At 42.9% G+C, this 18537-nt stretch overlaps 1 protein-coding gene across 1 annotated transcript; it reads right to left on the reverse strand.

Annotated features, from left to right (window-relative positions):
• Positions 1-184: 184 nt before the first annotated feature.
• On the reverse strand, positions 185-11707 carry grhl3 (grainyhead-like transcription factor 3). The gene is made up of 15 exons (XM_071910205.2): positions 11563-11707; positions 9736-9910; positions 9575-9624; positions 8197-8482; positions 7783-8022; positions 6909-7020; positions 6557-6651; positions 5410-5568; positions 5209-5284; positions 4954-5084; positions 3769-3803; positions 3519-3607; positions 2951-3036; positions 2548-2612; positions 185-1300 (listed from the first exon to the last, which is right to left on the reverse strand). Exons 1-15 carry the CDS (start codon positions 11577-11579, stop codon positions 1183-1185), a joined length of 1734 nt encoding a protein of 577 aa, XP_071766306.1. The 5' UTR covers positions 11580-11707; the 3' UTR covers positions 185-1182.
• Between the last annotated feature and the right edge of the window lie 6830 nt (positions 11708-18537).

Here is an 18537-nt window from a genome sequence, read left to right on the forward strand (position 1 = left end):
ACACACACACACACACTCACACACACACACACACACACACACACACACACACACACAGTGCCTTTCGTCCATTCCTTTTGTTCGTTCTGTTGATAACTGAAGCTGGCTAAGCAGTGAATAGTTTTAAATCAGATCTGTATGCTTTTACACTGAATGAAATGAAATGAGACCCAACCATGAAACCTATTATGCATTTTCTTTATTTTCTTACAAAAAGGCATGATATGACTAATACAACCAGAATTGCCGTGGTATAATAATGAAATATTACAGGGATACATGTTCGCTTTGAAATGATGCGTAACGTAAAAGGAAAAATCCAACAGGTTTTCACACACACACAAAATAAAATTCCACTGAAAGGCCTCAGGGTTTGGGGTTTGAACTGCTTCTAAGTGGTTCAAACGCAGTGGGAAAACTCTGTGGTTACACCATACAGTCAGGAAATGTGTGCAGTCTCGGGCGAAATGATGGCCAATACTAACTCCGTGTGGTGTTGAGAAGGGAAATGTGTGACTTTCGGTTCTGAACGCAACCCACCGTCGGGTCATTTTAGTCGTGAAACTAACAGGAAGCTACGGGATCATACTTCTGGCAGTATCAAACAGCGACAAACATTATCAGCAGGTGATGGAATAATACAATGGAATGAAAGAGAGGTTGGTAGCGATGGGATGCATGAGAAAAGGCACTGCTGGCTCTTGATATCTTGTTGAAGAAATGATGATTGCAAGCAGCAAGAACGGCATCCTCTGAAAATACGCCATACACAAAACATGTACAGAATTCCTAAAAAATTGAAATATGTAGCAATTCGTGGTAAATGGATTACAATATGCACATGGCTAGCTCATAAAACATTGTCATATTAATTCTATTTACATTATATATTTACAGCATATCCATCATAATTGCTCTTATGTTAAAATATTTAATTCAAATATAAAAAGTGGGGTGAGTGGTATTTACAAAGGCAAAGTCTAAAAACGGTTTGACAGTTCCAACTATGATTGGAAATATTGGAACTTTCTGTTCAATCCAGTTCCCTTATTGGTTTTGGTGGTCCAGACCATCTGGCCTGCAGTGTCTCTGATTGGGCAGTGCTTTTAGAGATGGTTGAAATTGGCAGTTGTGATTTGTTAGATCCTGCGACGGAGCAGGTGGCTGATTGGATGCTTGTCCTCATAGCTCAGTGAGAGTGATCTGGAACTGACCGCTGACGACCTCGGATATCTCAATGAGGAAGGCGGATTGGTTGCTGTAGTGTTCAACAATGTTGTCGTCCATGTTGATGAAAATTCTGAATAAAACACAAGCAAAAACAAAACTAAGGTTACTCCAGTGAGCATGGAGAAAAGGCATCTTAAGACATCTGCTGTTCTGCTCTAGACTTTCACACTAGCGTGACATAAACAAAAGGAAAATTTTTCTTGTTGTTTGGGTTACTGTAAGAGCAACACGTCATTTAGTCTGAAGGAAGCTTTTCTGAAGAAAACAAAAAGAGGAAGAGTGGAGGAATATCTATCCCGCATCACTAATGGCAGTAAATCAGGTCAGTCTCCTCCTCCTCCCCACTAACACTAACCTCTAAGTCTTTAAGTCTATAATGACAGAACTAACCGCCAGCTCATGCTCTCTGCCCACAGGGCCATGGACTGATTGAAGACAAGAGCAAAAAAAAAGAGGGAGGGAACAGCGGGGAGAATGTAACCCAACCTGTTAGCTTAGCTGCTCCCCCCACGGTCCTAGCTAGCAGCAAGAGGACAGTCTCCCTAGGGTGTTTCAGCCTCTGTCAGGAGGGCTTACTAACATCTCAAGGGATAGTTAGTCGAAGTAGACAACACATTATGAGATGAAAGCCCCTCTGATCCTCTCAGTTGTTTTACAGGAAAAGATCCAGACTATCACCAGTTTGCCAGCTCTTGAATGAGTACGATAGATGCATTTTGTATGTAAAATTGAGGATATTTGGAAAAGCTTCTAGCTGAGATATCTACCTTTTTCAGGGCCATTGAGCTGTAAACATCGCCTATTCATGATGAGAAATATCATGACACACAACCTCACGGACAGACTAGAACCCGTGACATCAACTTCGCCTCAAAGGCAAGTCTCATTTACTGGAAGTCACCCGAAGCCTTAAAATCTGCCAGCTATCAGGACTCGCTATCTCTTTCAACACCGCAAAAACTTCCTGGTGCAGCGATGAGATCAGATTATGAAAACATAAATAAGTAAAACAATCGCCCGTGACTCATCCGCAGGACTTTTGAAATCTTTCCATCCTCCCTCAGTCATTTGTCTTTCTTTTGGAGGAGCTGCAATTAACACATTCCAGAGAGCAGAGCCAACTAACCTACCGACCCGGTCTGGCAGCATTGGCTTCCTTGGAGGAGGCTGAGAGTAAGCCATGAACTAAGCACTGACTTTATGCACGCTGACTGCGTCGAGTAAATGTGAATAGAATTGCCTTTATCCAACTTGTGTGTTTAGCTGGTTGTCAAAAAAGGTGGGCACAGCCATACCAAGAATCCCCATGATACTCACCCTCTTTTGCATTTTTTGTAGATCTTCCCAATGGTGTCCTTTTGCATACCGTACTTTTCTGAAATCTGAGGAAGGAAAGGAATATGAGAGGACAGTTAGCACTATCTCCTGTTGAAAGAAAGATGATATACTTGAAGGATGACAGAAGATAAAGTTAACATGTGTGTGAGCATGTGTGTGTGTGTGTGTGTGTGTGTGTGAAGGATGTGTGAAGTGTGTGTGTGTCTGCTTGTCTTAAGAAAGGACAATAGAGGAAAAGTGGAGGTACAGTATATCTGTCACATCACTAGAGGTGGTAGATCAGGTCAGGTAAATCAGGAATGTGTGTTTGTGTGTGTGTGTATGCGTGTGTGTTCGCATGTATATGAGTTGTGTGTGAAGCAAGTGTGTGTGTGTCACTTACAGCTTCCCGTAGGCCCGTCAGTGTTGGTGTGCTGAGCATGAGTGCGTCAAACACCTCTTCAGTCTCTGCCCTCACGTACAGCAGAACTGCAAATGTGAGAAAACAAAAACCCATTAAAGTCAGAAACTCATGGAGAATGCTTAGTCACACTGAAATGAAAAATGACTTTTTCGCCTTTTTATCTCATTCTATCATACCATGCACCTATTTCACAATTTATGCCAAAATATTTTCTTGTATTTTTATATGAATGTGTCATTACTTTTACCTCCTGGAAAACAGAAAATCTTTAGTGGTGATTTCATCGTGTGCCAGGAGGCGTACATAAAAACTCCAACCAATAAAACCATCCTGGTCCTCTGGCCTTCCCATCAAATCAAATAAAACTGCCTTTCTCTCCCTAACTGATATCCCATTGGGTTAAAATTTTGAATGATCCTTTTGCCCCAATATCCTGTTTCACCAGGAAATACATCAAATTAAGGAAGCAGGATGCTCTCAAAATGCAGTTTAATTGTGACTTTAAAATGATCATTTTAAATATTAGACGCTTTATTTTCCCGCATACCTCTCTGTGGGTCTTCCCTGCGGGCCTGTTTGCTGGGTGGAGGGCTGCTCTGTTCTCCTCTCTCTGGGTACAACCTCTTCAGAGAATTCCTGGAAACACAAAGATAACCACGTCAGACTCAAAGCCATCACCAAGGTATCTGGCTGCCTACAATGTACAAGCGGCCACGGTATGTTCCATTGCAATTAACTGTCACTCTTTGCGATGTTAAACTGTTCATATTGCCTGGTATGTACTAGCACATGCTTACCTTTCAACCTCGTCCAGAGTTGTTAGAGGAGTGGCCTGCAGCAAGAGAGGGAAACAGAGAGAGAGAAGATCAGTAATGCGATTAGAACGAGCCCGACTGATAAAGGCATTGCTTAATGTCCCCCTTCCCACCATTGTCTGTGCGGAACACAACAGAAGGAATGTTATCATTACATTGAGAGACTGCATTTCCCATGACCTCTCACAGCGTGGACACGGATGGAGAGTTACAGATACAAGGCTCACCATCCTGGGCCTTATTTATCACTCTAGCCAATCAGAGTTTCGCCACCTATCAGCCATTCATATCAGACTGTGTGTCAGTGCATTATCAAAGTAATAGTAGTAGTAGAAAGCCTTGTTATTGTGTCTATTGTTTGCGTACTCTCTTTTAAAACGGACTGTTTAATCACTGTGAAGTAGCGCTAGTGCATATTTCCTAAAGCAAGTTATGAATGGCATTCCCCTGAAGCACCATCTAAATGAAAAGCATATCTCCTTTTCCCTCAGGTCTCTTTTTCGGGCGATGCCTCTTTGCCTACACACACACACACACACACACACACACACACACACACACACACACACAAACACACACACACACACACACACACACACACAAGCACACACACAGCCCTCCAGACTCCCTAGTGTGGGAAAACTGGCCTGTCTGAACAGCACCCTCACCACCTCCACTGTCTTGTGTCAACAGCACTGGAAACCACAGGAACATTAGAGGAAGGGGGTGCCATGAGCATGTCTGTGTGTCAGGTGTCTGTGTGTGTGTGTGTGTGTGTGTGTGTGTGTGTGCGCCAGGTGTGTAAGCCCCCACAGCTTAATCTTAGTGTCAGTCAGTTGTAGCAGCTTGTACTTGTGCCTGGTTTCGACTCCAATTAGCTCATCTGATCTAAGGTTAGCGTTTCATCTCACTTTCGCTGACACCCTCCTTTTCCCAGCCCACTTTTCCCACTACATAGTTTCCCACACTTTTCCCCTGCCTCTCTCGTGCCTGTCCCGTAGCCTGCAGGGATACAGGGGTCGGGAACATGATTCACGTAACACGCTATTGCTGCAACGCTCAGATCCTCAGAAAGCTGAGGGAAATCTCAAGTAAGAGAGGAGAGGAGAGGAGAGGAGAGGAGAGGAGAGGAGAGGAGAGGAGAGGAGAGGAGAGAAGGCTACCTACCACGCTACAGCGCTGCATGCTGGAGAGGTGCGTCTCTGGGATGAAGAGAACAGGCTGGGTGACATGGTCATCCAGGGTCGTGAAGAAGGTGCAGTCGCTGCCCACTGAGCTGCTCACTAAAGACTTGCTGGCTGGAAGGGAGAAGGAGGGAGCACAATGTCAGAATGGACATCTGAGGATGTCATGTGTGTGTGAGTGTGTTTGGGGAGGTGTTGGGGGGTACAAATAATTATCTCAAAGAGATGCAACACTCACCATTGGCGTCACTAGTGTTCTTGCCCCTCCTCTTGGTTCTCTTCTTCTCCTCATCTCGCATCTTCCTCTCTGCACCCTGCAGACAACACACACAACCACACAGTCAAAATAATGACACTCTGATTACACAAATGTTAAGTTCTCCTTTTTTACTTGTACGACCAAAGGGTAAACGAAGTGAACTGGAGCACAGTGACTTACCTTATCACAGAAAATCTTGACCTGGCAAGCGGCTCTGTGTATGAGCTGGTTGGTTCCTGTGCTGAAGTCATAAGTGTCTATCTGCAGGTTTAGAGGCAGACCCTTCACTCCCTTCTGAGAGGAGAAGTCTGTGCTCAGGGAGTTGATGCCAATGTACACCTGGAAGAGAAGAGAAGAGGAGAGGAGAGGGTTACTATCATTATTTATAATGTTTCCCACTTGTTACTATAATTAGCTACCATAAACTGACAATTTAATCGACTGACTGACTCCTTATAAACAAGGAGCCACATTTATGTTTAATCTAGTAATAAGTATAATAGTGAAGAGATAATTTGTCTAGTGTACACTGTATGGATATGAGGTTATATGAGGACTATTGACATCATTCAGGTTACACTCAAGGAGTGTCCCAATCTGACATATAATGACAGGCACATATAGGGAAGTAGTGTATGCCAATGAAAACAAACATCAAGAAGCCAGTGATATTTGCACGATGACATCTTTTTGGACTGAGCTTCAAGACCGGTGTAAAAATAGAGATAGTTGAGTGATGTTAGTTGATGATGGATGCTTAGTTAAAAATTGACTCTTTTTGCACTGAGAACACCTGCTATTGCCGTCTTTTGTCTGCCTTGAAAGTGACCTGTAGATGTTTGTTTCATTTTTGGTCTTCCTCATTTTTCTCTATTAATCCTCTCTATTCTCTCTATCCTCTCGTTTCTGCTCTTCCTCCCTCTCTCCACCTGCAGCAGGTTTTGTGGCCCCACCCCGGTGCCTTGGGGCCACTGAGAAGGTTGAAATGAGACGTGGCTCTCGCCTGCTGTGGTGACAGGAGCCTCGGGGCCAAACACATATCTAGGATTCCTCTCCTCCCTCTTCTACCACTCCCTCTCTCGCTACCTTCCTTCTCCACCTTTCCTCTCCTTCCTCCTAAATCTCTCCTGTTCCTTCTACCACCCTTGCTGTTCCTTTTCTACTCAGTAAACTTGCTGTGCAGAGCCATTAATAGTAATATGTATCCTATACTGTAATGCTGCATTGTAGTTTGGTAGTGACACATGTGTACAGTTTTCTGAGAGAGAGAGAGAGCGAGAGAGAGAGAGAGAGAGAGAGAGAGAGAGAGAGTTTCTTGTATGTTTACCTTGGCTTCTTCGTTGGGGTTCCAAACAAAGGAGAGGGCATTGAAAGCCACCTCCTCTATGTTGCTAATGCCACTGAACACTTCTTTGTAGTCCGCTATTAAAAGAAATACATTGTTTTTTTAATCTTCTCTTTATTTGCACAAAACACTTTTCAGTTATTGTTGTTGCTGAAGTAGGTGTCACCTCTAATCAGATCAGAATGATGAATTCATTATTTTATGCAACATATGAAAGAAAAACCCATAAAAGAAACAGAAGCAAAAATGTTACTGTCTACGTGTTTAGTGTGTGTGTGTGTGTGTGTGTGTGTGTGTGTGTGTGTGTGTGTTTTGTAATGTGTGAAGAACATACCGATGTCAATGACCCTCTGCTTGACAGTGGGCTGACGTGCATGCCAGTGATTCCAACAGCGAAGCTGTATTTCTGGGCTCTTGTCATTCTCAAACACAGCCATCACTACTGTCTGAGGTGGAGAGAGGGAGAGAAAGAAATAGATGAGTTTGTGTGTGTGTGTGTGTGTGTGTGTGTGTGTGGGTATGTGTGACAGGGAACCAGAGAAGGAGAGAATTAGGTACATTTGTCTTGGTGATTGTACTTCTTTACGCCTGCCTACATGTCCAATAACAACCAACTCTCCTTTCTAAGCCATCACCCCTTCATTCATCACTCCAAATCCCCCTTTTCTCCTTGCATTGTCATCAGCTATTAGCAATGAGCTAGTGTGTGTGTGTGTGTGTGTGTGTGTGTTTGGGTATATTCTTATCCTCTTATTCACCTGACAAAGAAAAGGGTTGTCACCTATGCTTTTAAGCCACGCCACACCTTCCCCTCTCCTTGTGCTCTCCTCTTTTTTCACGCTGCTCGAGCCAGACAAACTGAGCTGAGCTCTGCTGTACTCTGGCCTCATTACACCACCATAATAATAAATGATACAGGGCAGGACAATGTCATTTCTACTTGTACCAGCCCAGTGTGGGTACAGCTCAGCGGGGAATTAGTCACCAAGGAGCTGGCTCCAAGGGAGGGACAGAGATTTAGGGAAGGGTTGGCCTGGTGGCACGCAAAGAATGTGTGTATTCATGGAACCATTAATGAGCCTGGAGGGAAGGATGCACCCAGAACTACAGTCACCAAAATGCCTAAAATGTAAATGCAAATCAAATTAAAAAAAAGCCTATCCCTGAAAAAGAATCTGCACTCAACACAGTGCGATGCCTTGACTCACCTTGACTTTGCTGGCAGTGGGGCCAGCGGTGCTGTCTATTCCCTGGAGGGCGATGGGGTAGAACTGTCCCTTGTTCAGGTAGACCATGGGCAGCTCTGTGGACTTGTATGGGGAGGCCGGGGGGGCTCCCAGGGCAAACTGGAACTCACTCCTGTATCTCTCTGGAGGGGAGCTGGTGTAGGAGCCTGAGTAGACCGGGCTGGACTGGTCCTCAGAGAAGGGATCGCTGTAGGGAAGAGGCTGACATCCACACAAGACACAGGGATTAATAAAGTGAAGAGGCAGAGTAAGAGGAAGAAAGAGAAGGGGAGGCACTATAAAATATAGTGAAAAGAGGTAAGAGAGAGAAAAGGAGAAAGACTAGAATACAAACACAGAAATACCAAATGATGTATATGTATAGTTCAGTCTTACCTCGGCGCTAGCGTCAGGGAAAGCCCCTGCCTCTGTTGGCCACTTCTGCAGCAGGGAGTCGAAGATGTTGTTGAGGTCCTGCTTGTCGTAGCCTTCCACCATGGCGGTGGTCAGGGTGGCGTAGGTGTCCGACGTGGCCAGAGAGACATTCGACTTGGTGGGGGTGCAGATGGAAGATCCTAAAATGTCCTGGGGGTGGCTGGAGGGAATGTTGTCCGACAGCATCTTCATGATGTTGGTGGGCGTCTCCAAGGAAACCAGCTCAAGGGAGGAGTTAGTGAGAGTCCTGGGAAGGGTTGCGGGGGAGAGGGGGGAGAAGAGGAAGAGTTATTTAATTATAGCAGTAACACACGTTTTGTCAGGTCATCATGACTCTGTAGTACTCCACCCACGTATCAATGGGGCTAGTAAACAAACAACACGCTAAAGTGACAGTAAACATACAACACGCTAAAGTGACTCGGTGACTGTCTTTTATACAGTAGCCAGTACAGAAGGCTGAATACTAGCACATCAATACAGACTGTGCAAACGTATGACAGTCAATAAAAGCACTTCAGCTCTCTTGTGTCTGAAGCCTCTTAGCACACACAGAGAGCTACTGCAAAGTTAACTCGCAGAAAGACAGGGTCTGAGTCTGGGTGGGAACTGTTTGTCACTTAATCCAGTGTTTTTTTTTCTCTGTGTTTGAGTTTCTCTATGGGGTGTTTACAGTGTTGGAGGGGACAACAGTGCGCCCCAACAATGGCCATTTCTCATCCACCAAACAAAACGTGAGTACGGGGAATGGAGAGCTCAGTGAGGACAGAGCTCCCGTCTATGAGTTGTGAAACTCTTTTCGCAAGGCAAAGATGGTAGAGAGAAGGAGAGGGGGGGGGTTAGATGGATAGATGGATGGAAGGATTGGATAGGTGGAGGAGTGGCAGCCAGTAATCCCTCTGACTCTGTTTGACTTGAGGATTACCCACTCACCTGCTTCTGACCTCCCAAAGCCCTGCCTTTCTCTTTCTCCATCATACCCTCTCTCTTAATACATTTGGCTCAAAGACAACAGGGGACGGGTGAAAAATAAGGGAGGATGCGTGTGAAGAGTTTAATTCCAAAATGACATTAAAATGATATGAAAGTAAAACTCATTTTGGAAGAATAGACTATCCCAAATACTAACATTTTGGGAATGGAATCATCTACAGTATATTCTTTAATGACTGAGTGATGGATTTCATGTAAAGGCATCTACTTGGTAAAAATGTGTACCACACCAAGACTGGCATGCATGAGTAGTTGCACAAACACATAATATCATAGCCACAACTGTTTGGCGAATAGGTGGATTTTGTCTCTGCAAGCTTGCAGCCAATCCCATTCACACACTTACTTCTCTGTTGGCTTGCAAATGCCACGGTTGCCCTTCGGTTCTTTCTGGTTCTGGAAATTAAAATGCAAAAAAAAAAGTTAAGAAAATAGAATTTAAAATTGAGGTTAACCTTCAACTCAAGTCTGGGGATGTTGATGATTGATTGATTATGGATTAGCTACCTTGCACTGTTCATACAGCATGGTGATGGCTGTCAGGTCATCTCCTGGGTGGAGTCTGGGTTTGGATCTGCTCAAGTCGGGGACCGGGTTCTCCAGGTACGACCAGGAGTCCATGATGTAGTTAGAGTAACGGCTATAGTTGAAGTTCTCGTTCTGAAGGACCAGTCCCAGAGTCCTGTATTGAGGGGGAAACAGTTGAGTTTGATTAGACGGTGGTTGACGTGTTAAAACATAAACACATAGAGAAAGGTATGATTGTATTTGCAAAAATTCTCCAGTGGTTCCACAGGCAAATAAACTTGCTGTGGCGATGCAAATGAATGTTATTTGAGCGTGTCTATGTGTTTGACATGCAGGGTTTGACAGAGCGAGAGCAGCTGGGGTTTAATAGCAGCGTCTGAGCCTCGGAGCACTGCACATACTTGCCCCAGAGCGAGGAGGGTTTCGATTGCAAAACCACAGAGCTGAGTAACATCCCTCAGATTCAATGGTGTCAAAAAGGTTCAAAAAGCCATGGGCCACCCACCCGTCCACACACACACACACACACACAGACACACACACAAATACAAACAGAAACACATACACACATACATCTAGTGTTTCTGTGGTTTTATTATTGTGAAAGAAAGTGGGGAAAAAAAAAAAACTTTATGCATTCTTGAATCTTATTTTGAATCCTCATTTGCATCTTTCACTGTCACTAGATCTCAAAATAGATGAAAAGATTACCTTACTAAATTAAAACAACACCACAACCCTCACACAGGTGAGCTTTGGGTTTCCATATTACAAAAAAAGCCTGGGATTTGGAGGAGGGAATCAGTTGGATTTGTGTGTAAAGAGTTGCAGTGAGTTTTGTTAGGATAGGATAAGCCCCCTGAGAGTCTGACTGAAGTAGCTAATGAACAAATAGAGCCAGTTTACTCTGGATAAACAGCTAATCAAATGTGCTGACAGCAGAGGAAGACCCCAGGTATTCACCACCACACAGGATTCCTCATTAAGATTAATGAGAGAATAATGAACGCTGCTTTCTAACATAGCACTTGGCAAACAAGCAAAACACTTTAACAATAACTTTATGCATTGATGCCAGAGTAAAACACCTGCTATGACATGCACCTGTCTCTCTCTGTCTCCCCTCACTCAGCAGCCCCACAAAACTAAACACCACATAACACCACGTCTATTAGTTACTCTCCATTTACCCCTAAACACAGCTGAATGCACATGTTTCTACACAGAGACACAGAGGGGCTTGCGTCTAGGGTTTCACCATTATGTAATTCAATGCATTACATGCTGTCATTGCCCTCTGTCTCTCTCCAACACCTCAAGAGGAGATTCTCATTTCCCCGTCTCCTTTTGTGCTCTCTGGCCCCTAGGTTAGTGTCAACACAACCCGAAACAGACCCGCTACCACCATAGACCCAACTTTGTGTGTGTGTATGTGTGTGTGTGTGTGTGTGTGTGTGTGTGTGAGTTTGAGGCTATCCATATCAATTTCCTCCGCAAAACACCCCTTTCTTAAAACAGGGATGTTTCACATGGGGGTCTCATTGCAGATAGAAAGAAGGGGGGGGGGGGGGGGGGTTAGTGGTCTCTCCTATCCCACAACCTGGAACCACTTACTGTATTTCACCAAAATTACACACAAGTCATCTAAAACACTGTCTATATTTAGCATGTTGGTACAAGTCCTGCATCCTACACTATTGAGCAAGTCGTACAGTCAAAACTAATTCTCGTTTTTCTTGGTACATGAATGCCATAAGTCCAAGAAAATATTATATGAAATATGAAATGCATCTTCACAGAACTTACTCAGTCTCTTTGGTCATGTCTCCAATCCAAGTCAGCTGGGGATAGGTTCCTTTAGTTTGAATTGTTCGCTGTATGTATGTGTGTCTCTCTCTTCCTTAGCGGTAATAAAGTCTATCACTCTAGCAGAGAAGAGCAGTGACACACAGATGAGTCAAGTGTTGTGATTCTCTTCTCATCGGGGCCCAGATTTATTTCATGCCAGACAGTTTCCCTCACTCTCCTCTGATTGGCTGAGAGGTTTGAGACAGGTGTCTGATAGGACAGGTGTAAAGGGGATTAACTCTTCCAGGGCTGGAGAGAAACTAGCCTGCATGAGTGTGTATGGGGCAGAGTGTGTGTGTGGAGAGGAGACCACTTTGCAGGACAATCCAAGGCAATCTCATTATCACATGGGATAAAAGAGTGAGATTGGGGATCCTTGAGGTGTGAAAGGCTTGGTAATGACTCTGAGAAAGAGAGGAGATGCCAGGAACTGGGCTTTAAAATGTTAATAGTTTTTCAGTATCATTTTTCACTCTCTTCCTTATTTCCATCACACACAGGTTTTGGTGTCATTATTTTTGGGGGATCATAGCTTTCAGGGGTTGTTTTGCTGTTGTGGTCAAAACAAGGGAGGAGAGTTGGACTTTATCTATCATTTTCTTCATCAAAATTAAACTGTAAAAGTTACAAGATTAAAAACATATTCTGCATATTCAGAATTTTGGCAGAAAATCTAAGGCTAACATCGATTGATAAATTAAATTTAGGATTAGGAAACCAGTACCAATTGTTTAAAAGCATTGTAAAGGATTTTTTATTAATATATTTCTGTTTATATGATCAATTAAATATGCTACACATTTCTAATTAATATAATGCTTTCTAATTCAAATGTCAATAACTGTATGAATGAATAAATCAATAAGCGGTAACCACAGTGAACTGCTTTGTGCAGTTAATTATTAATTTCCTCAGATGATTTCAATGATTTTTTTGTTTTTTAAATATCTAAAAATTAAAACCAGTCAAGCTGTATATTAAAGAATACACTAATATTAAATAAAATAAAAAATAAACATTTATTGCATTTTTTCTGACAGCAACAGAATTTTGTTACTTTTTTGGCAAGTAAAAGTGTTTTTTGAATAAATTTAAATATAATAAACAATAATAGTTATACTGATCTGCAAAGTAAATAATAAAAAAAAAATCAAAAACAAAAAGCTACTAAATACAATTTTTGAATGACCTATAATTATAATTGAATTGGTTTAAAATATGCTTTTGCGTGTGGAATTGAGATTCATTTCATTTCATTTCTGAAACTTACCCTGTTGAATTGTGCAAATCATAACTACAGGAACTTATTTTTACTTTCACAATGAGTATGTCAACGGTAAAAGTCATATACATTTCCCAGCAAACTCAAGCGCACAGCTCTTAGATTGCTATCAGGCCAAAAGTCTTCACCTCAGTCCTACAGCGACCACCCACACATAAGTACACACACACACACACGGAAGCACACACACATAAAGTAACGTGCGTGTGTATATTGCACATAGCAGTTTATCTGCTGATGTGTGTGTGTGCGTGCGTGTGTGTGCGACCGCTTCTTGTGGCTGAGACCTGAGGGAATCTGGCGTGGTAACATACAAGGGTGCGTGCTGTGCAGCTTGCCCACACACTCACACACACCCTCTTCCAAAAAACACACACACATACACAGAGCCCCAAGGGTAAGTTGGCAATGAATCAGAAGAGACAGAGAAAGAAGGAAGGTGCACCGTGTGCGACACACCTTCATCACTGCACTGTATAGGCCCTGAACGAGCAAATAGATCATTAAAATTAATTAAAAAGTCACTGAAGTCGCCCACTCCATCCATGGCATCTGGACTTTCCAAGTAGGTTTGACTTACGTATTTTTGCTCCATGACCCATTACCCAAGTTTGTAAACAGCTATGCTAAGCTCCAGATTTGTATAAACTATACAATTATAAGACGTCACTGACATTTCATACACACACACACCCAAGGTGAATTTCTGTCCTTGCCCTCCTTGTATTTTGGGGCAGAGTGTGACAAAGAGAAGCCAAGTGGGGTTTTCCACGATGCCTCTCATCCACTTTCAGCACCTCTTTGAGGGTGTGAACGACCTCCCTCTCCCTCTAGTCTCTTTCTCTCTCTCTCTCTCTCTCTCTCTCTCTTGCTCATTCTTATACTCTCTCTCTGGCTTCCTATCTGTCGCTCATTAGTGTTGTGAAATTAACACATCAAAATATTAGCTCTTCTATCCTGCCTTCAGTCTCTCTCTCTCTCTCTCTCTGTCTCTCTCTTTCACTGCACTTCAAACACAGGAACAATATTGAAAGCACTGATGCACACATAAACTCCAACCTTTGTCCTTCAAGATACACTAGATGCTTATGATATTTTTCAACACCTGAACTGAGAGAGATTTTGCCATATTGTTCTGAGCGAAGAGACATTATCGGTGGATTAAAATAAACTTGTCTGCCATCAAAGAAGGAAAACATTTCTGGCGCTTTTCTGGTTCTTTTGAGTACTTTGGGCTGAGATACCATTCGATAAAACACTAGAAGAGGCAGGAAGATGTGTTGCTAAGAGTGCACACTGTTCACATATATAACCCATATATATATATTATCAACTTGTAAATGGTGTAATATATCTGTAATCAGCAGAGTAGCAACTAAAACTATGGGGAAAGAGGCAGAAATTTGGTACCAAGAGATTTTGATACACACACTTGGTCACATATGACCAAGAAAATGGATATACATGTATTGCTCACCATTTTTGAATAGCATTTTTAGAAAAATAAAACACTCCAAAATGTTCCATGAAGTGTGAGCATCAACTGATAAATGTTGTACTGATGTGTCCAAAAATTTCTAAATGTATAAGTTTAGTCTGATCAAGACCCTGCAAGGCCTTGGACAATGTTCAACAACTATAGAAAAATGTCTGCACTTAGTGTGTATTTAATTATTGTATTAAATATGTACAATGTATTTTAGTTTAAGTTTCTATTTTCTAGTTTATATTCTCTCTATTTCACAATGTTCAACAAATCAATATGAGAGTGCTAATATATGAATGATTCTAGTTGTGTTTTGAACACATCTGTAGTATGACTTCATGGTCTTCCTGTACCTGCTTTACCTAAAGTTGTGGTTGTGGTTCATCATGATTTCTAGTGTTACTGTAAACCCACACTGGTTCAGCAGGAATCCCCTTTACTGATTTAAAACAAAAAACAAAAAAACCACCTACAATCACCTTAAGATTTAAAATACATATTTGCAAAAATACCATGAGCTCATTCAAAGTAAAAGCCTGCTGTGTTGTACTTGGTTGTCTAACTGTGTACGGGTGTGAACGGCCCCATAGAGACCTCTGCCTCTCTCTGACAGGGTGGGAACGACGGGAAAAGGAAAGACGGATGGATGGATGTCATGAGATGCTCAAACGATTGCCTTTTCATGCCTTGAAACTCACCTGTGGAGTCAGAAACCAAGACCAAGTGTCCTGGTGCTTTAGTCTGTTGTGTGGGTGTTTGTGTGCGTGTGTATGCGTGTGTGTGTGTGTGTGTGTGTGTGTGTGTGTGTGTGTGTGTGTGTGTGTGTGCGTGCGTGCAGCCACGCATGGTAGCGTACAAACAGACGTCAGAGCTCGCTCTACGCACGACTGCTGCTGAGAAGGGCCTCTCTCATCACCTCTCTCCTCCCACTATATCTTTCTTTCTCCTTTTCCTTCTCTCACAGTTACTCTTCCTTTCTCCCTCCTTTCCCCGCTCCTCCCATCCCTTAAGACTGTTTGACCACCAAATCTGACCCGGGAAGCACAGATCAACTCAAAAGTTTTCCTACTCTGCACTCATTACTTGAACACCATTAGTTTCACATGATCAACGTGTGACTTTAATTCAAACTCAGAAATAAAACTGAACGTAATATGTCATCTGAGGTGAAGAAAAAAGAAACGCTTCTGTTGTATCTTATCCTTTTCACCAACTCTTACACAGCGTACATATCTCCCAATCTCTTTCTCTCTCTATCTCTCCATCTTCTCTAATGCCTGGTTTGTCAAGGAGGAATGTGTGCTGAGGGTTGACAGAGATATAAGGAGCCTGGGGCGTGTATCTATCTATCTGCTCTGCTCACTGGGAAAGTGAAGCAGTGTGTGTGCACCTGTTACCGTAAGGAACTGACTCGAAAGCCTAAGCTGCTCTCCCTCCCTTTATTTCTTGTCAACCACCTCTTCTTTCTTTGTTACTAGTATTATTAGTCTCATTTCCAACCATGCTTACTCATTCCGTTCTGCTATACAGAAACACGATGACCTTAAATCTGTTTGAGTGTGACCATAGATATTTGTGAAATAGATTGTAGATTGTCAGATTGTAAATAGATTGTTCATGATTCTATTTCTCAAAAATATTGACTTGTCCGAGGATCATCACTGGGTCAACTTTAGTTATCAACTGCCCTTTTAAAAGTATCATTATGTGCTATCAATCATTTTGTGAGTAGGTGTCACTTTTTTTCCAAATGGTAGATATTTCATTTTGGAATGAAACCCTTCATATGTTTAATTTTTTTTCTTTACGTTTATTGTTCTCCTTTTTTGCACTTGCCTTTCTCTCCCCTTTGTCCCTTCCTCACCTGCTCTGTCTTTTTTGTCTTCCTCCCTTTCTCTTTTTTCGGGGGTTATCAGTGTGTGTATCTGCTGTGGTCAGGCTCACGGGACAGCGCTAATCCAAACGTGGCTGTCCTGCCGGGACACTATCCCCACCCCACGTCAAGCCCCAAGCCCACCCATGAGGTTCACTGAACCACACAAAGATTAGGAGTCCATTGCTGGGTGGAAAATATACTAAAGAGTGTGTGTGTGTATGTGTTTGATCCCCAAATCGGCACCCTTTTTGGAACACTGTGTTGTCCTCTAGGCTCTGGCTGTGCATATGTGTGTACATATGTGTGTGTTTGCACATTTTGTTGACCTCTGACCTCCTCAGACCGGGTGAATGTTGTGATCATGTGGTGAATGGGGAGATTTCTTTAGAAGAGTGCTGCTGTCACTTTGTTTGGCTTGGACTAGAGAGGCTCCAAGAGTCTGAGAAGACCTTCTACCCTTCTCTCCTGCCCCCCGCCCTCTCTCTCCTTCTTTCTTCCCCTCCACCTACTAGCCAGCAGCAGCCGCCACTCCCAGAAACTCCACATGGCCCCGAGTGAGGGAACAGGGGTGGGGGAGGAGAGTAGGAGGGGGGTTTGGGTGAAAGACAGGGGAAAGAAAGGGTGAGATAGAGGGCCTTGCAAGGGGTGAGGAGAGAGAAAGAGAGAGAGAGAGCAAGATTATGGAGGAGCAGTGGGTGATAAAGTGGGGGAGGATGCTGGGGTTGAAGAAGGGGGAGGAAGTGAGGAACGAGAGAAGGAGAGAACATAGGAATTCTACAGCCACTTCAAAGTTTACGCAATTTTGACATTTGCATGTTGGCCATTGGGAGCCAGGGGGGCCAGGACTAGACGCCTGAGGCTGGGGGAGAAGAGAATGTTATGGTTGCATTGCTCAATACTAATCTTCCTACAGAATGCGTGTCTATGTGCCCTGCTAAGGGGCGACTGGTGGTGAGTAAGTAACCAAATGGGAATGTTACCTGCAGCAAAATAAGAGTTATGCATCGTAAGGAATCGTTACGGCATTACAGACAGCCTCAGCCTTCTTTATGCATGCAGTTATCTCAGTGGCAGAGGAGTTTCACTTTATAGTCCTGGCCCACTCAATAACAAATGATTTGTATTCTGACCAAGGACGCTGTACAGTTCAATAGAGTGGCTTAAGTGGAATCTGAGTAAGCGGAAAGTCTTTTCAAGAGTTCTTCTTTGAAAATGGAATAAAGCAATGAATGTAAAGTCAGAACACGGTGGATATTTCACAGGCTGTGTACTTCCTCGTTGATTTTCAATCATTCCTGCATCAATTCCCCCGAATCCTTTCAAACGATGGTGTTTTTTTTTTTTACATACAGTAAGGGATCATCAGACACGTAGGCTCATTCCAAACATACAGGAGAGAACCGTTTGTTTAAGACAGTGGAAAGTCTGTTGGTATTTGCAGTCTGTCTGTGATGTTTGTTTGTAGTCATTCCTTTGAGATTCCATCACTCCATTTCTGTCTCTCTCTCCAGCAGACTACAGTTTTGTTTTTGACCTCTGGTATTAAAAGCACTGAAAGTTAGATAACAACAACTGAGGAACGAGAGATGTACAGTGCATGTGACAGCGCGCACACACACACACACACACACACACATACACACAATAAGGCACATATGCACGCTCAGCCTCTCTCTCTCTTACACACAGACAAACATGTTGTCTCTATTCCATAGACACACAGACACACACACACAAACACAAAGGTGAGAGATACAGACAAGTGATAATCCTCTGTCTGTCACACAAGATACACTTTACAGCCGGTGCTCTCAAATATCTCCCAGTTCGCTTCGTTCTGCCATATCAACTAACAGACAATTTAATGAAGTCATGCCAATCAGAGGAAAACGTCAGCCAAGAAACCCAAGGAGTGCCAAGATTTGAAGAAACACTATATATTCGATACAATATTGATTAAGCGATCGAAATTGGTGCCATCTTCTGTTTGAAGATAGATTATAGCTCCATGGAAATGACTGAGCTAATGCATCAAATGTAAACCTTTATTAATAATTTGTATATTTGTTGTATATTTGTCATGTATAAGTAGATTGAGGTCATAATGGGGATTAGAGTAAGTTGACATGTGAGATGTGACTTGGAAATTATGCTCAGTGGCAAAGTGTACAGACTGCACTAGATTCACCAGAGCGGAACCACACACCTACATACCTGATCATCAGGATTTAGAGCTAAAACCTCCAATACCAGCGAAGAAGTGAGGGAGGAGGGCAAGCTTGCATTACA

The sequence above is a fragment of the Centroberyx gerrardi genome, chromosome 17 (assembly GCF_048128805.1).
Source record: "Centroberyx gerrardi isolate f3 chromosome 17, fCenGer3.hap1.cur.20231027, whole genome shotgun sequence".
Classification (NCBI taxonomy): domain Eukaryota; kingdom Metazoa; phylum Chordata; class Actinopteri; order Beryciformes; family Berycidae; genus Centroberyx; species Centroberyx gerrardi.